At 41.5% G+C, this 26,905-nt stretch overlaps 1 protein-coding gene across 1 annotated transcript; it reads left to right on the top strand.

Moving 5' to 3' along the window:
- LOC124874104 (cartilage oligomeric matrix protein) lies at positions 1–26,185 on the top strand. The gene is made up of 19 exons (XM_047375317.1): positions 1–164; positions 4,989–5,062; positions 5,246–5,297; positions 5,528–5,676; positions 7,728–7,865; positions 10,867–10,944; positions 13,529–13,681; positions 13,799–13,903; positions 14,029–14,136; positions 14,213–14,372; positions 14,535–14,653; positions 17,417–17,469; positions 17,557–17,750; positions 19,096–19,274; positions 19,363–19,411; positions 19,732–19,928; positions 24,670–24,842; positions 25,398–25,537; positions 25,939–26,185. The coding sequence occupies exons 1-19, from the start codon at positions 98–100 to the stop codon at positions 25,995–25,997; spliced, it is 2,247 nt and encodes a 748-aa protein (XP_047231273.1). The 5' UTR covers positions 1–97; the 3' UTR covers positions 25,998–26,185.
- The last annotated feature ends 720 nt before the right edge of the window (positions 26,186–26,905 follow it).

The following is a 26,905-nucleotide window of genomic DNA, read 5'->3' as shown; positions in this document are numbered from 1 at the left end:
AAGTTGCTGGATCCAGGCTTGCAGGAGGAGCACTGACACCGAGTCCAAGGAAGGAGAAAGGCAGAAGACGAAGCTGCTGTTTCTGAAGTGTCCAATCATGCTGTGGTTTGTGGGGATGACCTGTGTCCTCTGCATGGGAGGACACATCGCTGCGGGACAGAGAGGCAAGAGCAAAACATTTATGTTTAATATCTATAACTTTTTGTGAATTGTGGGTGGCTGACATAAACATCTGATGTAAGTGATGATAAATATTGTTTTTGCTAGGTTTCTTATTAAATATGATAAATAGTCAAGGCAGTTTAATTCCTTTTTAAAAACTTTGACAGAGGAGTAAAATAAACAAAAAAATAGGGCTAAGTCTAAACGTTTTATTTAAAAAAATTTTTTTCATCATTTAAACAAACAATTAAACAGAAATTTATTGTGCTTGATACCACAGCGAGTAAGCTTTTCCTGCAAATCTTACATTATCTCAATAAGTTGAAAATAATTACTGTGAGACTCCTGCCTTCCAGGTTTTGACCTTTCGAAAAGCAGTCAGTGATTTATTTCCACTATCGTCTCTTTCTGCTGTGGAATTCACTCAGCAAACAGAGCTGCTCCTGATGAGAGGAACATGTTTCCTGTGCTTCTCTCTCAGGAGGTTTCTGCTCTCATGCAGCTCATCTGGTGTTCAGGGGAGATGCCAGGCAGATGAAATGCTAAAAGGTGGCAAGATACAATGGGGTTAATAAACCGCCACCAGTAAAGTCCTTCAGGTTGCAGCCTCCACTGAGCTCATCCCCTTCAAACGTGATTCTGAACTAGTTACACTAATTCATCAGGCTGTTTTCTAGAGTTAAACTATCTTCTCTTCTACTAATCCAGAGAGGGTCAGTAGGGCTTTTATCCTGTCCAGACTGGACTAATATGCTCATTATTCCAGTATTAGCAACTGAAAGAAACAAATGCTGCTACCTGGCCTTCAACAAACCAAAAGTAAGTACCGTAAATGGCCGACAGCATCACAGCATGACTCCTTCCTGCCCTTAGATTTTACTACCTGTCTATAAGCCTTAAATTTTCATCCCCCCTGCCCAATAATGTGACCTTCAAAGCTTTGATGTTCCAGCTCACTGCCTGAAATGATTGAGCAGCAACAGTTAATGGGAGCAGGGCCCCATTAACTGTTGCTTTATCTCTGAAGGTCATCAGCCTTACCTTTGGATTTCAGACCAGAAAGCTTAGTGGTTCCAATTGGTTGTTTATGGTTTTATATGAGGCATTACCTGTAAAGCACTTCATAATATGACTTCATAATATGTTTAAAAGTCACCGTACTATTATCAATGCTATAATAAATGGATCTGGCTTTTGAAAGGTGTTTTCAAGGTCCTATTACTATATGGCCTTGCCAAAGTATTCAGATCTATGGAACCAAAGAAAATGATGCATGGTTTTAACAATTGTGTTTCAATACTTTAGAACCACCTTCCACTGTGATTACAGCTCTTTAGGGCTATGTCTCTACCAGGTTTGCACGACATAGCAAAACAGCTCCATCAGAGTCAGATTGTATCTACTTTAAAGGGTTACAGGAGATTCTCAATTGGATTTACGTGCAGACTTTGACCAGTCCTTTCTAAAGCTTTAATATTCTTTAATCTTTGAAGAAGAATTTTTCTTTCTGCTGTTGCTACATGTATGCTCAGTATGAGGGATTGCTGCAAACTCAACGACTGTCCACTGTCGCTAGATTATCATCCAGGAGTGAATGCTGCAAGTCACTGACTCGATACAATCTCCTGAGTCTCCATAGATAGAAAACATTTTAACAAATTTGAATGATAAACTAAACCTGACTGCATTGTTTGGTAACTGGGAACAATTAGGATTGTATTTAATTGGCTTGAACTCTGTCTGTAAGCTTGGATGAAACTCACCTTTTTGGTAATTGCCTTGAGACAACATGTGTTGGGAATTGGTGCTACATAAGTAAACCGAATTGAATTGATCTACACTACTCTATTGCTGCTCTGACTGGATGTTGAGGGTTGTTGTCCTGCTGGAAGGTAAACCTCTACCCCAGTCTCAGGTCTTTTGCAGGTTTTCTTCCAGGACTCTGCTGTATTTTGCTCCATCCATCTCCCCATCAACTCTGAGCAGCTTCTTTGTCCCTGCTGAAGAAAAGCATCCCCACACCATGATGCTGCCACCACCCGATGTTCAGAAGGGCTAATGTGTTCAGGAAATTGCATGGTGTTCATTTCTGGTGTTTTGCTCGTAGCCCAAACTGTTAAATTGTGGAATGGATTTTGGATTTCGGTCGATAATGACTTGAGCAGCGCTACCAGAGATATTTACAGCATGGGTTTTATAAGCTAATACTGCTTTAAGCTTCTTTACGACTTCATCCCGGACCTGTCTAATCTTTAGGAAACTGTTTAATCACTTCTCTAACAAATCTTACAGGTCTTTTAATCAGTTACTCAGTTTGTCAAATCTATTAAGTCAGAATAGAAATGCAGGCCTAAAATAATGTTTTATTGAACAGAAATCTTGCTACATAAGTGATGAATATTGTAAAGATGGACTGCAAACTGAAATATGAACTTCAGTGTGTTCTGAGTCTATGTCTGTGCAATTTCTGCTACTTAAATCAAGTCTTGCTTCACAAATGATTTTTTTTTTTTTTGCAATCTAGTTCAGAATAATCTTGAGTAGATGTCAGGAAAGAGGGTGACATGAAAAAGCCAAATCTTTCTACCATGGTACACTTGTAGACACATAAGGACATCCACTGTTTTTCATTCCTCTACGTATGCTTGGCTGGAAAATGTAGCTTCCAGAAAATCTTCTATCTCTATATATCTGGAAAATCACTTTTGGAGCTGGACTCAAAACATTGCCGACTTCAGGGAATGAATGAGCTGTGTGAGAAGAAGATCTGAGGTTTCTGAAGAAGTAGACTTTAGAATCAGACAGGCTCTGGGTTATGTTGTTTAAGACCTTCACTCACATCTGAATTTACACCCCAGGGAGTTTCTTTTAGTCCCAGATGTTGGGCCAACAAAGCGCCTATTGAAAAAGAAGAACAAGAGAGAAAACCTGGTCTGCACACTTAGAACGTAAATAGTTTTCAGCTCAAATATCCCCCTCTGTTTTTTAATGTTTTGCACATTTATGATGACCATTATTACACTGAATGTTAACAAATGTTATGAGAATTGGTTGTCTTAGCTGACTGATGTAAACATTAGGCACTAAATATATTATAATGTTTCATAAATCGGAAAGATTTTAAGATCTGTTTCACAAGGAAAGACCATATAAATTTAACAGAGAAAATCAAAAGTTTTTTCCATTTGTTCAAAATCTCATATTAAGCCCCCCTCCCTCCCCCAGTTGCATCTCAGTGCTGTTTTGTACGCTAAAAAAAGCATAACAGAAAAATGAGATGTTTTCCCAGAGCTGCTTTGTAAGCCTTTTCAATGTTTGTCTAAGACCTTTGCGTTGGAAACGTTTGGGCCGGGAATCTTTGGGTTTATATGTCTGAATTCTCAAGCGACCACAGCGGAGCTGTCAAGCAGAACTTCCTGACTGTTCACACCAGGAGACATATACACCGGCCGTGACCACAGAGGCAGTACATTCTTGTGGCGGACTGGCCTTTAATGTTCAGGTATTCCACCATTTGTTAACAAGGAGCTGTTATGTTGACACAGTTAACGTATCACAAGGTATCAATGCACCCCCCCAATCTTACTGGAGCTTTCTGGACTTCTGCTTGCACAGAGGGATGTCAGCCTGTCCAGCTGGAGTTCAGAGTCAGAGATTTTCCTCTGACAAAACAGTCACTTTATAATTGTAGGCATGAAAAACATCTATTTTACTGTCCAAAAAACAGGCATTAGAAAGAAAAAGTGATGGCAAAACTGATTTATTGAGGTTTAGATATTAGCAGTGCCCTGATTCCTGTCTTAGGATAAAAGAAAATAGTCCAGATCCTTTACATGCAAACAAAGCAGAGTTATAATTGGTCATAAATCCGCACTTGAAGTCCTAAAATACAAAGAAAATAGATAAGGAAACCAAATTGAAATAAGTGACGTTTTAATGCTTATTATGGCTGCTGATTGACTGAGATAAATGCATCTGATTACAATATTTTTGTCTTTTTACTTGTGCTAAATTTTTATAAACAGCGCCTTGCAAAAGTATTTATAGTCCTTAAAACGTCTTCACATTTTGTTGTATCACAACCACAATCTTTAATGTTATTGGGATTTTATGTGCTAGACCAACATAAACAAGCACACAGTTGAAAAGAACAAGGAAATGATACATGGCTTACATTTTATTTTTACAGATTTGGGGTGCATTTGTATTTGTGCACCTGAGGTAATACTTTGTAGAAACATTTCTCTCACCCTGCTCCTTTGCAGCAGGAGAACAGCCCTGTTATCCTGTTGGAAGGTGGACCTCTGCTTCACTCTGTAACAGTTTTTCCTTCAGGATTTAACTCCATTCAGCTTCAAAATCAATTTTGATGTGCTTCCCTGTCCATGCTGTAGAGAAGCATCCCACAGCATGATGCTGCCACCACCACTGCAGCATGGAGATGATGGTTTGGGGGTGATGTGAGGTTTAGTTATCCACCACATGTACAGCTGGATGTATCCTGTAATTAGACACAGGTGGACTCTTTTTACTAATAAGGTGATTCCTGAGTGCAATAAACCCACCTGGATCTTATTTATTGGTAGTGGAGTAAAGGGTGCTTAATATATATGCCTGCTACACTCTTCAGATTTGAAAACCATGTATTCTTTCCCTTCCACTTCACCTTTGAGCTCTACTATGTGTTGGCCTACCATAAAATCCCAGCATAACATATTAAAGTTTGCTGTTTTTCATGACAAAATGTGAAAAAGTTTAAATTAAGGGGCGCTGATATGTTTGTTAGGTGCGGCAGCTGATTAGGTGGTGTTTTCTGTTTGTACCAGATGGAGAAATGATCAGTCAGATTAAAATGACTAACCTTGCCTTGGCCGAGATAAAACAGCTGCTGAAACAACAGGTACGCCTCCTTTACTGTCCTAAACTTGTTGCATTTCTTTACTTTTAACAACTGGAAATTGGTTTTGTTTGGTATTTTCATTACACTGAATTAGACCTACTTTAGCAATGGGTTACGCTAAGAGTGCTGATTCAATTAAAGGAACAGAGGATGTTTAATCAGTTGATCCATTGTTTATTCCAGATCAGAGAAATAGTGTTCCTGAAGAACACAGTGATGGAGTGTGAAGCCTGCGGTGAGTTAGTCAGCTACCTTTATTAATAATGATTATTTTAAAGAACTCAAGATTCAGCTTACAGACAATGAAATCCTGCAGAAATTCACATAATTAAGACTGAATGCAGATACGTTCATGTAATTTGATGTCTGCAAAGTACTGACTCTACAAGAGGAGCCTGTATGAGATTAAACAAGCTACTGCTCCACACCACAGCAGAATTGTGCAGACCATCTTATCTCTCCTAGGAATGGGAGGTACTCAACCCATTTCCCCCTGTGAGCCCAACCCCTGCCACCCTGGCGTCAAATGCATAGAGTCTCTTGAGGGTCCTGAGTGCGGATCCTGTCCTGATGGCATGGAGGGAAACGGTACCCGCTGCACTGATGTGGATGAGGTATCCAGGAATAATAATATTAGATTAAATATTGTTATAAGAAATCACACATTTGAGCTTAATTAGACACCATGGTCTGATTTCCTTGAAATACCCTTAAATCCAGAGAACTACCAACGTTCTCAGTGCTCTGATCTCATCTTGTGAATACAAACGAAAACAACCAGTGTCTTCGTTTGCTAAGACTAAGTCTTAGCAAAATATTTGTGGGGTTATTTTGCATAATTTGTTGATAGTCTGCAGAGAACTTGTTTGCTTAAATCCATCTGACCCATCTGAATTATTGAATGGCTTTGATTAAACTTCTGTCATTGATGATATACAGGTCCTTCTCAAAATATTAGCATATTGTGATAAAGTTCATTATTTTCCATAATGTCATGATGAAAATTTAACATTCATATATTTTAGATTCATTGCACACTAACTGAAATATTTCAGGTCTTTTATTGTCTTAATACGGATGATTTTGGCATACAGCTCATGAAAACCCAAAATTCCTATCTCACAAAATTAGCATATCATTAAAAGGGTCTCTAAACGAGCTATGAACCTAATCATCTGAATCAACAAGTTAACTCTAAACACCTGCAAAAGATTCCTGAGGCCTTTAAAACTCCTAGCCTGGTTCATCACTCAAAACCCCAATCATGGGTAAGACTGCCGACCTGACTGCTGTCCAGAAGGCCACTATTGACACCCTCAAGCAAGAGGGTAAGACACAGAAAGAAATTTCTGAACGAATAGGCTGTTCCCAGAGTGCCGTATCAAGGCACCTCAGTGGGAAGTCTGTGGGAAGGAAAAAGTGTGGCAGAAAACGCTGCACAATGAGAAGAGGTGACCGGACCCTGAGGAAGATTGTGGAGAAGGGCCGATTCCAGACCTTGGGGGACCTGCAGAAGCAGTGGACTGAGTCTGGAGTAGAAACATCCAGAGCCACCGTGCACAGGCGTGTGCAGGAAATGGGCTACAGGTGCCGCATTCCCCAGGTCAAGCCACTTTTGAACCAGAAATAGCGGCAGAAGCGCCTGACCTGGGCTACAGAGAAGCAGCACTGGACTGTTGCTCAGTGGTCCAAAGTACTTTTTTCGGATGAAAGTAAATTCTGCATGTCATTCAGAAATCAAGTTGCCAGAGTCTGGAGGAAGACTGGGGAGAAGGAAATGCCAAAATGCCAGAAGTCCAGTGTCAAGTACCCACAGTCAGTGATGGTCTGGGGTGCCGTGTCAGCTGCTGGTGTTGGTCCACTGTGTTTTATCAAGGGCAGGGTCAATGCAGCTAGCTATCAGGAGATTTTGGAGCACTTCATGCTTCCATCTGCTGAAAAGCTTTATGGAGATGAAGATTTCATTTTTCAGCACGACCTGGCACCTGCTCACAGTGCCAAAACCACTGGTAAATGGTTTACTGACCATGGTATCACTGTGCTCAATTGGCCTGCCAACTCTCCTGACCTGAACCCCATAGAGAATCTGTGGGATATTGTGAAGAGAACGTTGAGAGACTCAAGACCCAACACTCTGGATGAGCTAAAGGCCGCTATCGAAGCATCCTGGGCCTCCATAAGACCTCAGCAGTGCCACAGGCTGATTGCCTCCATGCCACGCCGCATTGAAGCAGTCATTTCTGCCAAAGGATTCCCGACCAAGTATTGAGTGCATAACTGTACATGATTATTTGAAGGTTGACGTTTTTTGTATTAAAAACACTTTTCTTTTATTGGTCGGATGAAATATGCTAATTTTGTGAGATAGGAATTTTGGGTTTTCATGAGCTGTATGCCTAAATCATCCGTATTAAGACAATAAAAGACCTGAAATATTTCAGTTAGTGTGCAATGAATCTAAAATATATGAATGTTAAATTTTCATCATGACATTATGGAAAATAATGAACTTTATCACAATATGCTAATATTTTGAGAAGGACCTGTATTTACAGTTAGCAGACAGTAGGCGCTGGAATGAGGTCTAACGTGTTAGAACATGTGAATGTTCCCGTGTGGAACCGGACCAAAACCAGCCCAGAAAGCCTGTCTGTGTTGTTTTCAGTGCTCGGTGATGCCCTGCCACATGGGTGTCCGTTGCATCAACACCTCCCCAGGTTTCCGCTGCGGATCCTGTCCCGCAGGATACACCGGATCCCAGGTCCAGGGGGTCGGACTTGCCTATGCAACCGCCAACAAACAGGTCAGGACTAAGCATACATTTACAGTCCAAAATTATTCATGGCAGATTTAGATTTTAAATAATCATTTATTTTTACCAACATGTTTGTTGTAGTTTGTGATATTATTGACGATTTGGAGCAGCACAGACAGAAACCCGACTTGAAACTGTAGATGGAGCTAAAGATTAGGGTGATGGCAAAGAGGCCTCTCAACCTCAAGCTCATCCCAAAATATTAATTGTCAAAATAGCGATGAAAATTAAACACAAAACCTTTCCTTCAAAACTAATACTCCTTTTACCTTGTTTTTTTTTTTTTTTGATTTTGGGAAATGCCTGTCTTAATTATTATCAGAAACAAATTTCCTGGTTGGATAAAAATAATTTAAAATCGGAATCTGCCAGGTGGTATGAATAATTTCGAGCTTCACTATGAGCAGCAACAGTTACTGTTAATAATAATACGTTGCAGTAGTGACAAGAGTTGGAGTTATCGACATACGGTTGAAACCAGATATTTTCACACACTGCTAAAAGACGAAACCTCTCCTGTTTTATGTCATTTGGGATTATCAAAATCATTTCTATTTGCTAAATGCCACAATAATCAGAGAAAGAATTCTTGGGATGTTTCAAACTTTCTTTAAATTTCAAAGTTTACATCCTCTAAGATTACTGTGCTTCAAACTATTTGGGGAGGCACAATTTATAATGTCATGGTTTTGTTAGCTTCTGATTGGTGAGTTAAATAGAGGCACATCTGTTTTAAGGCATCACCACAAACACACTGCTTCCTTGTGTGACATCATGGAAAAATCATAAGACATCAGAAAGAGAACTGTGGATTTCCAGAAGCCTGAATATATGTCATCTGTTCAAACATTTATATGCAAGTATAAACACCATGGGAATGTCCAACCATCAAACTTCCCAGGAAAGAGACTGGTCATTTGTCCCAGAGATGAAGTCAAACCCAGAACAAGGAGCTAAAAGCCATTCAGAGAGGAAGAAGCCATTCCAAAAGAAATAACAAATTCAGTTTCAATTCAGTTTATTTTCAAATTGGATAAAAAGTTTTTCTGTCTAAGGAAACCCAGCAGATTGCATCCAATCAGTGACTTGCAGCTTTCACTCCTCCCACATGAGCATATAGAGAGAGTGGACAGTCACTGGCGTTGACTTTGCAGCAATCCCTCATACTGAGCAGGCATGTAGCGACAGTGGAGAGGAAAAACTCCCTTTTAACAGGAAGAAACCTCCAGCAGAACCAGAACCAGGCTCAGTGTGAGCGGCCATCTGCCACGACTGACTGGGGGTTTGAGAGAACAGAGCAGAGACACAAAGAGAACACAGAAGCACTGATCCAGGAGTACTTTCTATGAGAAGGAAAAGTAAATGTTAATGGATGTAGCTCCTTTAGTCGTTTCATCTAGAAAGAAAGAACAGATAAACTCTGATCCAGTTTTCAAGGTTAGAGTCTGAAAGAGAGCACATAGAGTTAGTCACAGTAGAAGCTCAGTCAGTAGCCATGTCTAGGAGAGAGAAAGGGTTAAACACTAAAAGACAGGGCCATGTGGATCATCGGTAGAGGGCGAGCATTAAGTTGTTGCCAGCAGAAGCTTGGACGATGCCCCTCTCCAGAAAGGTGTCACAGGTAGACACAGAGTCAAGCCAGGTGTAGCTTCTAGGAAGAGAAAAGAGAGAACAAAGTTAAAAGCTGAAATTACAGCAAATAATGCAAAATTGGAGAGTAGTGTGAGAATATAGCGAAGAGGGTGAAAGTGGTCATTATGTCCTCCAGCAGCCTAAGCCTATAGCAGCATAACTACAGAGAAAGCTCAGGATAACCTAAGCCACTCTAACTATAAGCTTTTAAATATAAATGCCAGATCACAGTTGGCAAATTAAACCAGGGGAAAAGACCTGAAAACATGTCCTGAGAAACATGAGAACACCATCCCAGCTGTGAAGTATAGGGATGGCAGCATCATGCTGTGTGGGTGTCTTCCTAATGGTCCAATGCTCCAAGTCATTCCACCAAATTAGTTACAAAGGGTATAAAGGAGGTCAAAGTCAGTGTTTTGGACTGGCCATCACAAAGCACTCAATATAGTAACATAACAAATGTGGGCCGAAATGAAAAGCTGTGTTTGCAAGGATGCCTACAAGCCTGACCCAGTTACACCAGTTCTGTGTGGGGAAATAGACCAGAATTTCAGCATACTATTCAGAAATGTTTAAGGAGAGACACCTGAAACACTTGATCCAAGTCACATGTCTGCAGTTTAAATAGCAAGTTAATCAGACACATGGGAATAGTATGGAAACTTCTGAAACTAAAGAGAGATTCTAAAAATATATATCTTATTATCTGGGCAATTAGAAGATATCAATGGTTTTGTTAAACTAAACTGACCTGAAACATTCTTTTTGATTTAATGTCAGTTGAAAACATTGCTTACCGGTTTTAACTGCAGTTCCCTTATTAATGTTCTCAGATATCACAACTAATAGATTGTGTTATACTTTTACCATAGACTTGGGGTGACGGTGGTGGTAGTGGTAGAAGTTTTTCCTGTAACCTGGGTTATCGGTTCAAACCTCTGCTCTGTCTGCCTTAGTCGTTGTGTCCTTGGGCAAGATACTTCACCTGACCTGCTGCCGATGGTGGTCAGAGGGCTCAGTGGCACCTGTGAATGACAGCCTCACTTCTGTCAGTCTGCCCCAGGGCAGCTGTGGCTACAATGTTGCTCACCACTATCAGTGTGTGAATGAGTGGATGACTGATTGTGATGTAAAGAGCTTTGGGGTCTCTGGGGACTTGATAAAGTGCAATACTAGTACAGGACATTATCCATTTTTACCATTTAAGTTACATAAATAGATCATTAAAATAGCTATTACACATGTGTTTAAAAACTTTTAAATAATAAAAATTAACATTTTCCACCTAAATCTTTGTATGTTTAATTCATATTGTTGAATAAGCCTGTTTCTGAACATTTCTGTTTCCCCTTTCAAGGTGTGCAAAGATATTGATGAGTGTGATGGTCCCAACAATGGAGGTTGTGTGGAAAACTCTGTCTGTATGAACACCCCTGTGAGTATAGCAAGGCCACATTTTATTTCAGTCTCCTGAAGATATATCCCCGTTAAATAAAGCAATAAAGAGCAGCATTTCAGGACTATTTTCTTTAAACTCAAAGGTTTTGCAGGACTATATTTATATTCATTAAAGTGCAAACCCTTATACGGGTAGAGTGAAGCTAACGAGGCTAAAGAGTTAAACTTAACAGAGAAAACACAATCTGTTTAAGTGAATAAAAGAAGTCATGTGGCACATACTGACATATACTTTAGGGACTTTAGCTAAGTTAAGCTCAAGCACGGTATTGCGATGGAAAAAAGTCCATCCATCTTCAAGCTCATGTATTATATTCTCAGTATGTCTAAACTGTGGTTGCAAGACAGAAGCCTTGTCTTACAGAGAAAAGCAATTCAGGTGGAGCCTTCGTTTATGGTTTGGAGAACCCTGTGGAGAGCCACAAATGGGCCAAAATTCCAAAATCGGTTTGGCACAAAAACAAAATTGCATATCCCTGAAATAGCCACATGCAGCCTTTGAAACTCGGCGGTGTTGGCATCATAATGTAGGGCTACTCTTCTTCAGAATTAACAGGCTATTTTCACTGTGAAGAAATCGTTCTTCATGTTTTGCCAAGTGAAATAAATGTTTAATAATAAAAATAAGAATTGAATTATGAACAGTTCCATAGTTCCACAGTTCCATGCAGAGAGAATAATCAGGGCTGACCTTCCCTCCATCCAGGACTTATACAGGTCTAGGGTCAGGAAAAGAGATGCTAAAATCTCTGCCGACCCCACACACCCTGCACATAAACTGTTCAGAGCTTTACCTTCAGGCCGCCGCTACAGAGCACTGTTTACTAAAACCAGCCGTCACAGAGACAGTTTCTTCCCCCAGGATGTTTCTCTGTTGAACATTCAATAGAGTACAAAACAACAGCATACAGATGTTGCAAATGCACCTTTTTATTATATATGTATATATTGTACATTGTAAATATGTATATTCTGTAATGCAAAAACAAAACCAAAGAGCAAAGTGTACCGGAGTCAAATTCCTTGCTTGTATGTACGAACTTGACAATAAAGCTGATTCTGATTCTGATATAGAAGCCAGTTTGGAGCCAAAACCGTCAGTTGTCTGCTATAAAGCTAAAAATGAAAAAGGGTTTAATTTGTTAGGATCCCAATCAGGCCTAACCTCCAAAGCAACAAAACAATGGCTTCACTAGAGGAAAACGAATGTTTTTTAAAATGGCTGGTGAAATCTGACTGAGAATCTGTGGGGTCACCTGAAGAGGCCTGTGGAAAAGAGATGTCTTCAAAATCAAGTGGATTTGGAGAATTTCTTTCAAGGTAATGTAGAGAAAAGTTGCTAAGTAGAGTGGGGTGCTAACAGACTCCCACCAAATGAGAATGAATGCTGAAACTGAATCAAATGGAGCTTGGACAAAGTTTGAGTTTAAGGGTGTGCAGACTTATGCAACCAGCTTATTTTATTTCTGACTTTTTTTCTCAAAAGATTAGTTAGAAGTTATGAATGTTTGACAGAAACCGTGAACTAGTATTTCTGTGAATTTACCAGAGCTAACCAAAAGACTGTTTTTCATCTTCATTATAGTCAAATTCCATAAATCAGAATAGTACTCAAAAGTTTATTTATTTTAGTAACTCAGTTCACTAAGTGAAGCATAATATATAGATTAATTACACATAGACCGATGTTTTCAAGCCTTTGTTTCAGTTTATTTGATGATTTTCTGCTTGCAGGTAATTGATTGTAGAGTAGAACATTTTAAAACAATTGGAATATTACATCAGACCAATAAAACAAAATTAATACAGAACGTGGGCTTACTGAAAAGTCAGTCGGTCAGTCAGTCATTTTCTACCGCTTATTCCATAGTGGGTCGCGGGGGAGCTGGTGCCTATCTCCAGCAGTCTATGGGCGAGAGGCAGGGTACACCCTGGACAGATCACCAGTCCATCACAGGGCAACACACAAACAACCAAGCATACACTCATTCATACACCTAAGGTCAATTTAGAGTGACCAATTAACCTAACAGGCATGTCTTTGGACTGTGGGAGGAAGCCGGAGTACCCGGTGAGAACCCACGCATGCACGGGGAGAACATGCAAACTCCATGCAGAAAGACCCCAGGCTGGGAATCAAACCCAGGACCTTCTTGCTGCAAGGCAACAGTGCTACCAACTGCGCCACCGTGCAGCCCGATTGTAGAGTAGAACATTTTAAAACAATTGGAATATTACATCAGACCAATAAAACAAAATTAATACAGAACGTGGGCTTACTGAAAAGTATGTTTTTTATTTGCTATAAAAGGTACTTTTGTTCTAATAAATGTTCCTCATCTAATTTATTGAATATGGCTGTATATATTCTAAGTTTTTCACATCACAAAAACTTGGCAGGGATGTTCATACTTTTTAAACCCTCCGTAGGTTAAAATATTCATTTTTTCGGGTGTTGTCACATTGAAATAATTAGACATTTGTTTCCCTTTCTTCACTTAATCGGTAAACCATACAGTAGGGCTATGCACTTTGTTTTTAAAGTATTTGTATGTGTTTAGGGCTCATTTAGATGTGGTTCATGCAAGCCTGGCTATGTTGGGGATCAACGACGTGGCTGTAAGCCTGAGAGAGCTTGTGGGAATGGCCAGCCCAATCCCTGCCACCCCAGTGCCGAGTGCATCGTCCACCGAGAGGGTACAATCGAATGTCAGGTGAAGCAGTTCAGCTTTTACATTTGATTAGTTTGGCATCCAACGTTTGAGCATATTGTGAATAGAACAAAGCACAGACAATAAAAAAAACTCCTAGATAATCTTTGATCTGCACAGTGTGGAGTGGGATTGGCGGGCAATGGATACCTCTGTGGAACGGACACAGACATTGATGGTTTCCCTGATGAGAAGCTGAACTGTTCTGATATGAACTGCAAAAAGGTGAGTTTCCAAGATATCACCATGTTACAGTAAAATCACCATGTTTCAAATAGATTTAGGTTAATTTAGTCTTTCTGGCACCTGGTAGAAGTGCAAGAAACTGTAACAAGGGTTTGTTTCTGCAGGACAACTGTCTCACCGTGCCAAATTCCGGCCAGGAGGATGCTGACAACGATGGAATTGGAGACTCCTGTGATGATGACGCAGATGGGGATGGGATCCCAGACACACAGGTTAGTGCACAAGCAGAAAGCCCTGCAGGTTTTCTACTGGTTTGGGAACAAGGAGACTAAGTGGCATTGTCTGCAGGATAATTGTAAGCTAGTTCCCAACGTGGACCAAAGAAACATTGATGAGGACGACTTTGGTGATGCCTGCGACAACTGCAGGGCGGTCAAAAACAACGACCAGAAAGACACAGATTTGGACAAATATGGTGATGAATGTGATGAAGACATGGATGGAGATGGTAAGAATCCTGTGTCATCTGGTTATCTCATAAAAGAAATGTATAATTTAATAATGAAAATCATCATATTTCAATCAGCAGAAATTAATATTTAGTCAAAAACATGACATTTCAGTTACTTAAACTTAGCTTCATATTTACTGATATTATTAATAATACCAGGAATTCCAAATCACCTGGACAACTGTAAAAAGGTTCCCAATGTCGACCAGAAAGACAGAGACGGAGACAAAGTGGGAGACGCCTGCGACAGCTGTCCTTACGTTCCCAACCCTGACCAGGTGAAAAATGTCTTTTCCTCTTTGCTTACGACCTGCAGATGAACTGCACTCTAAAATGAAACACTCGCACTGCTGCAGTTTGTTTCTGTCATGGTTGATTAGTTACGGGCTCCAAATGGTTAAAAAACAGGTGGACAGCTCACCAAACGTTTTAATAATGCAACACTTTGTGCTGCGTAAGCCAGATGTCCAGAAACATGAACCCAAAAGGTCTTTCTAGACAGGAGGTGAGATGAGACAGCAAAAGACCAAACAAGGATCTGACAAAGACAAGTGAAAACCTGAGACTCGTTGAACTCAACTTAAAGTTTTTTAGAACCACAAAGCGGTCCATCTCTTACCTTTATAACCATGGTGATTTAAGTCTTCCTAATTCTAGATTAATAAATATGAAATGCTCTTGTCCCCTTTCATCTGTGAACACCACAAACAGGATTGGTGACAAGAGGCAGCTCTGGTGGTGTCTGACCTGCTCTGGAAACAAGCTCCACCTTGTGCCAAGAATGTGGACATAACTCCTGTTTTTGGTTATACAAAGATAGAATGGAGCTTAAAAGTATCACCGTCATCAAATATTCCCATAACTTTCCATAAAAATCCATTTAGAGGCATAAAAGTGGCCTTATCTCGAACACATGTGGAATAGACAAGCAAACTCCCTTGACCCTCTCAGCAACAACATCTCAGTAAAGATGTGGTACAGTCTTCAATGGCTATGGTCAAAGCCAAACTGCTCCTCCTTAATCCAAGGTTTGAGAATCAGTCAGAGCTTCTTTTCAGACACTGCTTTCCATCAGTCCCTCTGTAGATGAAAAGTACCCTCTGGTCCCATTTATTGAAATATTGGAACCACCACCCAGGTCTGCTACTCCGCAGATGTTGTCCTTTTCCTCCTTGCAGCAATGAAGAGCTGTGTCAATAGCAACAGATCCACAATGTCGAGAACCTTCAGCAACTTAGGGCAAATCCTGTCCACCACTGGCCCCCTGCAGGCCAAGGACCTTTTCAACCACCTCTGTCAAGGTGATGGACTTGTGTTGCCCCGAGTCCTCAGAGTCATTTTTTCTTCCATGGAGGACTTGGTGGCTAGATTTAAGAGATCCTGAAAGCTTTCCCTCCATCGCCGGACAATATCATCTTTCTAAGTTGCTGCAAATGGGTTTTCAGAACCCCTTGGAGGACAAATGATACTCCTTTTCCATAGCTTTCCAAATTCTTTTAATGCAAAGGTCTTTCCTTCTGCAACCACAGAAGCTGCAGTTATTCTAGCCTCCTGGTACCTGTCAGCTGTTGCAGGAGTCCCTAGAACCTAGAAACAACCAGCTCCAAACAGCCTCTTTCACATGCCTGTTTTCCACCACTGGATCTGTGGGTTACTCTCAAAACAGACACCAATGACCTTCAGGCCACAGCTTCTAGAAGCTACATCTGCATTGGAAGCCCTAAAAGAGGCCAGATACAATGTCTTCAACCTCACCTGAAACATGAGAGAAAAAATCTTGGATGTGTGAGTTGAAGATCCTGTCAAACACAAAGTCATAGTTTAATCATCTGTTTTGGTGGCAACTTAAATTAACTAAAACGAAATAATTACAGAGAGATCAACTAAATTATTTACAAGCATGTGTGAAGGTGCTAAAATTTAAAGTTTAGGGACAAATGAAACTGTCATAAAATGCTGGTTTTGGGTTGAACCAAGGTGCAGAGCAGAGCGAGGGACCTGCATGGTGAGTAGAAGAGTTGCTTTTATTAATAATAATAATAATAATAATAATAATAATTAACAAGAGACTTACAAAAAGGGACCGGAACATGGACGGGAAAGATTTACAGGGTAGTTTTCAGGTTAGATTTCAGAAGAAACCAGTAGAACCAGTAGAGAACAATGACAAATAGGGAGTATATCCACTGAGGGAGAGTGGAGAATAAACCAATAAACACAGAGTTAAACAGAGGGGAATCAGGATCAGGTGGTGGGAGAGAGACTGAGAGTAACTTATGGGGAATGACTAATTACAATTGATGAGCAGGGAGTGCATGGAGGTAACAGAAACATCTCTAAGTGAACTGAAATAAGTAAACAATGAGACTACAAAACATAAACAGGGAGGAACTAGAACTTTAAGGAAATACAATCTAAAACATCTAAAATAGGAATCCAGAGAAGTAGCAAAAACATAAACTCTGGAATGAATCTAATAAACCTGAACGAACTAAAATAAAGCAAGTGAAGAACATGGCAGTGCAGAGAAAGTAAACAGAACACAAACTCAAAACCAAACACAGGCAGATTATGAGAGAAACTGTATCTTATGTTTCATTTCCTCTATTCTCAAAATATATATCTGTGGTCCCCACCTGCAGAACCACTCCTTTATTGAGTGTGTCTTGCTAATCGCCAAAGATTTCCCCCTGTTGTCTATTCCATTTGCACAACAGCATGAGAAATTGATTGTCAATCAGTGTTGCTTCCTAAGTGGACAGTTTGATTTCACCGAAGTTTGATTTACTTGGAGTTATATTGTGTTGTTTAAGTGTTCCCTTTATTATTTTGAGCAGTGTATATTCCTCCTCTCCACAAAGTTTTATAAAATCTTCTTGGTGGATCATAAATTGTTCCTTCATGCAAATCAAATGTGAGTAAAGAGAATTGTTATTGTGTTGTTCCAGCTGAGATAATCATCACTGTTGGTGAGATGCTGCTTCAAACGTGACAGCGTCTCTTTGTTGTATCACATTAACAACTCATGCCATGTTTCTCAGATGGACGCAGACAATGACTTAATTGGAGACCCTTGTGATACCAACAAGGACAGGTAGGCCAGTGACCTCATCAATGACATCAAACATGTTTGATGACAGTGTACCTCATTGCGAATTTCAGCTTCTGAACTTGTCTTCAGTGATGGCGATGGACACCAAGACACCCGGGACAACTGTCCAGCCGTCATCAACAGCTCTCAGCTGGACACCGACAAAGATGGAAAAGGGGACGAGTGTGACGATGATGATGACGATGATGGGATCCCTGACCTTCTGCCACCTGGTCCTGATAACTGTCGTCTGGTCCCCAACCCTCTGCAGGAGGACTTAGATGGTACGTAAGAACACTCTACAGTCATAATAAAAAGAGTTATTTCCTGTTTAAAGACCAGAGTTTTATGTTTCAGGATAAAATAAAACTGACTTAGCCTCAGGGTTAACTTTATTGGCCAGGTTGTGCACAAAAAATTAATTTAACTGCAGAGGAAATAAAATAAAAAATTAACGGCAAATTCAGTATGCACACCCAATATTTTTAAGGAAGGTTATGATGTGAAAATAAGCTTTTTTGTTTCACAGTGGAATAGCTGACTACTCTGGCTGTGAGGTGTTTATTGTGCTCATCAGGGAGACAACCGGAGAGAAGAATCTTTGCAAATAACTCTCTGTATCACTGTCCTGAGTGTAAACGTCGAACAGTTTGTGTCCAGGGTGTGTGGGGTCTGCAGGGTTGTTAGCTGACCATATCCTGACCCTAGATCTGTACAAGTCCTGGATGGAGGGACAGTCAGCTCTGATGATCCCCTCTGCAGACCTGATTGTTTGTTGCAGTCTGGTACTGTCCTGTTTTGTGGCCGAGCCAAACCACACTGAAATGAATAAAGACACGACAAACTGAATGATGGACGTGTCGAAGATGACCAGCAGCTCCTGTGGAAGGTTGTACTTCTTGAGTTGTCGCAGGAAGTGGATTTGTTTTCTCTGGATTTTTTTCCGAACAGTGTCTATGTGTGAGAACCATCTTAGGTACCGAGAAAGAATGGTACCTAGGAATCAGAAGTGATCCACAGTTGACATAATGTTGACTGTATCTACAATCCTGAGTGGGTTAAGCTCCAGGTAGTTCTGACTGCACTGATGGACCAGTTGATCCACCTCCTCTCTGCCCAGTCAAAGGACCTGAAACTGACAGTAATGCTGTGAAACAGCCTTAAAATCCTTCTCAGATCATGGTTTCAAAATAAACACACAACCACAATCCTGTTCTTTCACTTACAGTTGTTAACGGTTATGGGTTTGTGACTACCTCACGAAGTGAATCGGGGGTGTTATATTGGTGGGTTGACTTCAACCCCCATCCTGTGTTGGACCTTTCAGTAGATCTTGAGAGGTAAAGAGCAAGATCATAGAATGAATGGATGATCTCAAAGAGGCTTAACAGAGGTGTGCAAAAATGTAAAATTCCCACAAATTTGAATGTACTGAGGCAAAGTGGGCCAGTATTTCTTCATAATAGTGTGAGAGACCTAAAGTTCTTGCTGCTGAAAATAATTTACATTCTATTTCAATCAACTGTTATGTTTTGTATATTAAATAATGTCAGTGAGATTTGTGTTTTAACTGAAAGAGGGTGTACCTGTACTTTCGTTTCTTATCACACTAGCTGTTCCTCCTCACAGGTGATGGTGTGGGCGATGTGTGTCAGAAGGATTTTGATAACGACACCATCATCGATCCCATTGATGCTTGTCCTGAAAATGCTGAAGTTACCCTTACTGACTTCAGGGAGTACCAGACGGTCGTTCTGGACCCTGAAGGGGATGCACAGATAGACCCCAACTGGGTGGTGCTAAACCAGGTCAGAGAGCATTTAAAAAGCTTTTTATAAATATCACAAACTGCTCTGTGAAATAAATTTTTATTAAAGTTTTTTTTCCTGTGTGCAGGGAAGAGAAATTGTCCAGACTATGAACAGTGACCCTGGTTTGGCTGTTGGTGAGAGCAGTTGTTGGACATTTTCGGGAAGTCTTATTATTCTAGATCACTGAAAATTACTTAAAAACGGCTTTTAAAAGTAAAGAAAATATAAACATGTGACTTATCTATCAGAATTAAATAATTAACTCTTTATTTGTATAAAAATAGTCGGACGTTGGGTTTGAAAAGTTGTATTTTCTCTTGTTCTGTCTCTAACTATTACTAAACATTCTCACTGTAAACAGCAAAAACACCAAATCTCGTCAAGAGATATTCAAGTCTGAATTTCCCTAATATTCTGTATTACATCTGACCTGTGTATCAATGCTGTCCTGCAGGTTACACTGCATTCAGCGGCGTGGACTTTGAAGGGACGTTTCATGTAAATACGGTAACGGATGACGACTACGCTGGGTTCATCTTCGGCTACCAGGACTCCTCCAGTTTCTATGTGGTGATGTGGAAGCAGGTGGAGCAGGTCTACTGGCAGGCAAACCCGTTCAGAGCCGTGGCGCAACAAGGCATCCAACTAAAGGTTGTTAGTTTTGAATTTATACTGCGATACCAAACTGTTCAATCCTTTTCTTGCCTTTCAATGAGTGTTTCTCAGTTTCTTATACACAAAGCTTTGGGTGAACTTCATGGTCTGCTGCTAAATGTCTTTATGGAATTGGTTTTTCTTATAAAAATTAGGTATGGATTAAATTTCCAGTACTCAATTTTTGTAGCCAGATGCCTTAATGAGGACCAAAAAAATCGAGGAACGTGATGTCACCCGGTACGGCGGAGCCAGGGTCCCACCCTGGAGCCAGGCCTGAGGTCGGGACTCTTCAAAGAACACCTGGTGGCCAGGTTGCTCCTCGCGGGACCCGGCTGGGCCAAGCCTAAACGAGAGATGCGAGGCCATCCCCCAGTGGGCCCACTACTTGCAGGGGTCCCATGAGGGATGGTTGCAAACAGGATCAGGCAGCGGACGAAGGTGGAGACCTTGACAGCCCGATTTCCGGATGCTTAGGCTGGCTCTAGGGAAGTGGAATGTCACCTCGCTGGGGGGAAAGGGTCCAGCGTGGGCTCTGGAACCCAGCTCCTTGAGAGGTGTTGGACTCTATTTTACTCTTGAGTGTTCCACGGAGAAAGGCGGCGAGCTGGGGTGGGTTTGCTCGTTGCTGCCCCAGCTCAGCCGTCTTGTGTTGGGGTTTACCCCAGTGGATGAGAGGGTCGGATCCCTGCGCCTTTGGGTCGGGGACAGGTCTCTGACTGTCGCTTTGGCCAAGAGATACGGGCCAAGAGGTAGTGTGGAGTACCCGGCCTTCTTGGCTTCCCTGTCGGGGGTGCTGCATAGTGCCCCTCTCAGGGACTCCGTTATTCTGCTGGGGGACTTCAACACCACATGGTAAACGACAGTGACACCTGGAGAGGCGTGATTGGTAGGAATGGCCTTCCCAATCTCAATCCAAGTGGTGTTTCATTATTGGACTTCTGTGCTAGTCATGGTTTGTCCGTAATGAACACCATGTTCAAGCATAAGGGTGTTCATCAGTGCACTTGGCACCAGGACACCCTAGGCAGGAGGTTGATGATCAACTTTGTTGTCGTGTCTTCAGACCTTCGGCCACATGTTTTGGACACTGGGGTGAAGAGAAGGGCTGAGCTACCCACTGATCACCACCTGGTGGTGAGTTGGATCCGCTGGATGAGGAGAAAGCCAGACAGACTTGGCAAGCTCAAGCGTTTAATGAGGGTCTGCTGGGAATGTCTGGTGGAGCCCTCAGCCACGATGTATTCAACTCCCTCCTCTGGGAGAGCTATGACCAAATACCGGGGTAGTTGGAGACATGGAGTCTGAGTGGACCATGTTCTCCGCATCTATTGGGTGGGGAGCTGCTGAAGTACTTTGAGGATCTCCTCGATCCTGCCGTCACGCATTCCCCCGTGGAAGCAGAGACTAGGGACTCAGGGTTGACTCTTTCATCACCCAGGCTGAAGTCACCGAGGTGGTTAAAAAGCTCCACGGTGGCAGGGCTTCGGGGGTGGATGAGATCTCTGGATGTTGTAGGGTTGTCATGGTTGACATGTCTCTTCAACATTGCGTGGCAGTCAGAGACAGTGCCTCTGGACTGGCAGACCGGGGTGGTGGTCCCCCTTCATAAGAAGGGTGACCGGAGGGTGTGTTCCAAATATAGGGGGATCACACTTCTCAGCCTCCCTGGCATAAGGCCTATGCTAAAGTATTGTAGAGGGGAGTTTAGCTGATAGTCAAACCGCGGCTTCAGGAGGAGCAGTGTGATTTTCGTCCCGGCCGTAGAACACTGGACCAGCTCTACACCCTCTGCTGGCTAATTGAGGGCTATGGGAGTTTGCCCGACAAGTCCACATGTGTTTTGTAGACCTGGAGAAGGCATTCAACTGTGTCCCTCTCATGGTGCCCTGTGTGGGGTGCTCCAGGAGTACGGAGTCAGGGGCCCTTTATTAGGGGCCATCCGGTCTCTATACAAACGGAGCAGGAGTTTGGTCCGCATTGCCAACACTAAGTCGGACCTGTTCCTGGTGCATGTTGAACTATGGTAGGACTCCCCTTTGTCACCGGTCCTCTTCATAACTTTTATGGACAGGATTTCTAGGCACCACTAAGGGCCGGAGGGGTTCTGGTTTGGGGACCAGTGGATTTTGTCTCTTCTTTTTGCAGATGACGTGGTCCTGCTGGCCCCCTCTAGCCAAGACCTACACTACAGCATGTACTGGGGCGGTTCGCAGCCGAGTCTGAAGCGGCTGGGATGAAGATCGGCTCCTCCAAGTCAGAGGCCATGGTTCTCGACCGGGAAAGGGTGGCTTGTCCTCTTCAGGTTGGAGGGGAGTTCCTGCCTCAAGTGGAGGAGTTCAAGTATCTTGGGGTCTTGTTCACGAATGAGGGAAAAATGGAGCGGGAGATCGACAGACGGATCGGTGCGGCTGCCGCAGTAATGGGGGCGCTGTGCCGGTCCATTGTGGTGAAGAGAGAGCTGAGCCGAAAAGCAAATTCTCGATTTACCGGTCGGTCTATGTTCCTACCCTCACCTATGGCCATGAACTTTGGGTCATGACCGAAAGAACGAGATCCCGGATACAAGTGGCTGAATGAGTTTCCCCCATAGGGTGGGCGGGCACTCCCTTATTGTTATGCTGATGATACCAAACTGTACCTTAAGGTTGGCATCAATGTGTGTGAGACCCCACCCATTCCATCTTCATCATTGTCATCCCCTGCACCTTGCCAATTCTCCTCTCTTTCTACTCTTACAGCATGTCTGGAGGAGATAAAGGCATGGATGCAGCTTCACTCTCTCTCTCTCTGATGCAGGAAGGCACGCCCATGCCTTTGTCTCCTCCAGACGTGACTATTACAATGCACTTCTCCTGGCAGGAACATACAGAGATTACAGTACGTTCAGAACTGTGCTGCCAGGATGCTGCTGAGAGTGCAAAAACATGAACATATCACCCCTATTCTATGTTCTCTTCACTGCCTTCCTGTCTCTGCCGGATCATTTACAAAATGTCTCTACTTAACTTTCAGTGCTTGCATGGTAATGCGCCATCTTATTTTAAAGACCTTCTCACCCTTCACTGTCCCTCACATGCTCTCCATTCTTCCAACACTGACCTTCTGCACATTCCCAGGACTCGATCCGGCACCATGGGAGATCGAGCCTTTTCCTGCGCCGCCCCTCGGTTGTGGAACAATTTGCCTCTACGTCTAAGAGCTCCACAGACCCTGACACATTTTAAAACATGCCTTAAAACCTTTGTCTTTACCCAGTGTTTTAGGGCTTTCTTTAATGCTTTGTCTTGCTTTTATTTCTTTTGCATTTAATGGCCTCAAGACTTTCACTTGTGTATTTTATCTGCATTTTAATGTCCCTGTTTTTAAAATTTTTTGTTTTTCTATCAAGTGTAGCACTTTGACATTTTGTTGAAAATTTAAAGTGCATTACAAATAAACATTTAAAATTTGTGGGTTTTTGGACATTGGGTCGTTGCATAATCCTCAAAAGCGTAGTTTTTAGGAATCTTCACTAAAATGTTTTTTGAAAGTTTAATTCTGTAAAATATCTAAGTGTGGACAGGCTCCTGATGTTAATGTTTGTTTCTGAACAGTCTCACTGCAGCTTATGCAAAGCCCCCTTTCCAAGAAGGCCTGGTTTAATCCCATTGACAAGTTTAAAAGAGTTTTATTCTGCCCTGTAAAAGAATTCATACCCCTTTCACATTCTCTCACAATGTAACCTCAGATCTCAATGTATTTTATTGGGATTTTGTGCGATGGAGTAGTACAAAGCAGTGCATAATTGTGAAGTGAAGGAAAATAATGCATGGTTTCAACAAAAAAAAGTATCTATTTTGCATTTTTATTCAGCCCCACAAGTCAATACTTTGTAGAGTCACCTTTGCGATCACAGCTACAGGTCCAGGGTTTGTCTCTTCCAGCTTTGCACATCTGAAATATTTGCCCATTTCTCTTAGCAAAATAGCTCAAGATCAGTCAAACTGAATGGAGAGCATTTATTTTTCAGCCATTTCAAAGATTCTCAGTTGGATCTTGGTCTGGACTTTGACTGGGCCATTACAATAATGAATACGTTTTGATCTAAACCATTCCATTTCAGGTCTGGCTGTATTTAGTTGTTGTCCTCCTGGCCTTTTTAAGGAGTACTTAGCAGACTCTAAAAGGTTGTCTGACAGTATTGTCATATGCTTGACACCACCCTTCTTCACTGTTCTGGCAAAAAAGCTTTCCTATAGCATGATGCTGCCACCATCGTGTTTCACAGGATGATGTCTAGCTCTAGGTTTCCGCGCACATTGCATTTGGCAAATCTGACCAAGGCAACCTTTTCCACATGTTTGCTTTATTCTCTACAGGACACGTGGCACACAGGACTTCTTATGGCTTTCCTCCAACTTATGGCTTTCTTCTTGCTGCTGTTCTATAAAGGCGATTAAATTATTCAAATAAGAAAACTGTATAGGGCAGCTTTTTATTTTAAACGGTTTGGTAGACCATACAAAAATAACATCATTGCAATGCAAATGGTGAATATCCTTCCAGAAGCAGCGTTGTGCGTGGATGAAGAATCTCCCATCAGTTTGGACTGAGAATTTAGGAAACAGTTTCCAAGGACAAACCTATAAGTGAACCTCTTAGAAGAGGAGAACCTTTTTTGTTACTTAAAAAGACCAAATAAACAGAAAAACAGTTCCGACATTAAGACTCTTTGTTACTTTCTGTTTATGAGCAGGCCGTGAAGTCGAGCACGGGTCCAGGGGAGAATCTGAGAAACTCCCTCTGGCACACCGGAGACACCAGTGACCAGGTTAAACTCCTGTGGAAAGATCCTCGCAATGTTGGCTGGAAGGACAAGACCTCATACCGCTGGTTCCTTCAGCACCGACCCGCTGATGGCTATATCAGGTACTGACTGGGCTTATCTCGGCCATGTGGGAAAGGGAATTTGTTGGTGCTACAGTTTTAGATGGTTTCCTATACATAATTAAGATTCTGTTTTGTAAAATGTTCCTTTTTCTCATGCGTTACTCAGTGATATACACAAATACATGGAGACACAGTTTGCAGCAATGCTCTGTCAGAGATTTTACTTCTGCACTGTTAGGAAACATCTCAAATATATCTGTGGGTAGGAGAAAAGGATGCAAACTGAAGCCACATTGCAAAACCTATAACAATAATGTAGGTAGGGAATCATAAGATTATCTAACAAGATTTCAGTGCATGTGTTTCTTTGGGAGTACTATGAAAAGTTTAATTATTTGGGCTTTGTGATTTGTGCATTTTGGGATTTATTTCTATGGCCATTCATTTCTAGAGGCTAACAAGAAATTTCAATGTTGTGAAAAAGGAAAGAAAAATTAAGTATCTAATTTCACCTCATTTACACTGTGTGATAAAACTGTAACTATACCGATCTTATTTTACCTGTGATTCTGCTGCCATCTGCTGTTGCTGCAGAGTTCGTTTCTATGAGGGTCCTCAGATGGTGGCAGACACAGGCGTCATCATAGACGCCACGATGAGAGGAGGCCGGCTCGGAGTCTTCTGCTTCTCCCAGGAGAACATCATCTGGGCCAACCTGCGCTTTCGCTGCAACGGTGAGCAGACGCTTCAAAACCACCTGAGAGACTCCAGAACTTTGTCACCATCCATCTCTGGTTTTGCATATTCCAGCAAACTTTAAGGCACTGTTTTACACATTTTACACAAACAAATCCAACTTAGTGAAAATTCCCTTTACATTGTACAGAAACTCTACAGGTGTACATTTTTTAATTTGGAGTTTGATTAAGTTAAAACCTGAAACCATCTTATCTTAACTTGATGGTGAAGACATATTTTAGTAAAGTCAGGACTGAAGCTATGATTTATAAACTCTGGTTCTGTTCATTGAATGGACATGTTGTAACTGAGGAACAGAAGTATGAATGCAGTTGTAGCAACTTGGAGGGATTTTACTGTTGAATCAGAACTGACTTTGTGTTACGTCTCTGTTTAGATACTCTTCCTGGGGACTTTGACACCTACAGAGCCCAGCAGGTCCAGCTGGTGGCCTGAGAACCGAAAACAAACACTTTACAACCAACACCAGGAGTGAGGAGGAAACACCAGCAATAAATGCGTCCAGACAGAACCGGTCCATTGAGATGTGTTCGGATTGTTGAATCTGAAAACAAATTTCTGTCCTAAATGATGTTGGTGCAAATTCTCATAAACAATAAATAAACCATGATTTGAGTAATTTATATATGTGGAGGAAGTTGCTACATCATGAAAACACAATTATGCTATGTTTAAAACAATAAGTTAATTTAAAAATATATGAATAAATATTCATATAAAGATGTAAATTCTTATAATGATTTAATTTCCACCACTGACACTCACAGTTTATTTAATTTATTTGTGTGTTTATTTTTTAAAAACAAATCTTAAGCATAAACAAAGTGTGTAAAACTGACAACCAAAGACTGGTTTAGTGCCGGTCGCCCTGCACTGGCTTTTCCTAGTTCAGCCTATTAGTCTTTTTCATGTCAAAGACCTTTACTAAGACCAGTGAACTAAAGGCTGATTATAGGCTGGGAATTTAATGGCAATCTACAGAAAGGACAAAGTTAACTGTGGACCAAGCATAGACTGGCTTGGCTGAAAATCGTAAACACAGCTAACCCTTATCTTAAATTCAGTTTAAACACATGTGAGCTGCAGGCTCTGCTCATTTGCATTTCCACTGTGTCTTCGGATCTCAGCAACCGGTCAGTTAAGGTTAGAAAAAAACCCAAAGATGGCTAAGTTGTCAACCAATGGTTGGATGTAGAAAACCTGTCCTACTGCACACATCCTCGGGGTCCTCTAACACCAATAGATATATGTACATGTATGGTATGATTTAAAAAAAACACTGAACAAACTTTAGGGACATTATACTGGATAAGATAAAGTGATTGTTTTCATCATTTCTGATA

This window comes from Girardinichthys multiradiatus, chromosome 9, assembly GCF_021462225.1.
Source record: "Girardinichthys multiradiatus isolate DD_20200921_A chromosome 9, DD_fGirMul_XY1, whole genome shotgun sequence".
NCBI classification, from domain to species: Eukaryota; Metazoa; Chordata; class Actinopteri; order Cyprinodontiformes; family Goodeidae; genus Girardinichthys; species Girardinichthys multiradiatus.
The sequence above is the reverse complement of the archived record's forward strand: the minus strand, read 5'-3'. Positions and strand labels throughout refer to the sequence as shown.

Bases quoted from the DNA above. Each gene is read 5' to 3' on its own strand.
- LOC124874104 (XM_047375317.1), top strand. From the start codon at position 98: ATGCTGTGGTTTGTGGGGATGACCTGTGTCCTCTGCATGGGAGGACAC. The intron at 14,137-14,212 runs GTTAGTGCACAA...CATTGTCTGCAG, and splicing joins ATGGGATCCCAGACACACAG to GATAATTGTAAGCTAGTTCC. The intron at 17,470-17,556 runs GTAGGCCAGTGA...ACTTGTCTTCAG, and splicing joins TGTGATACCAACAAGGACAG to TGATGGCGATGGACACCAAG.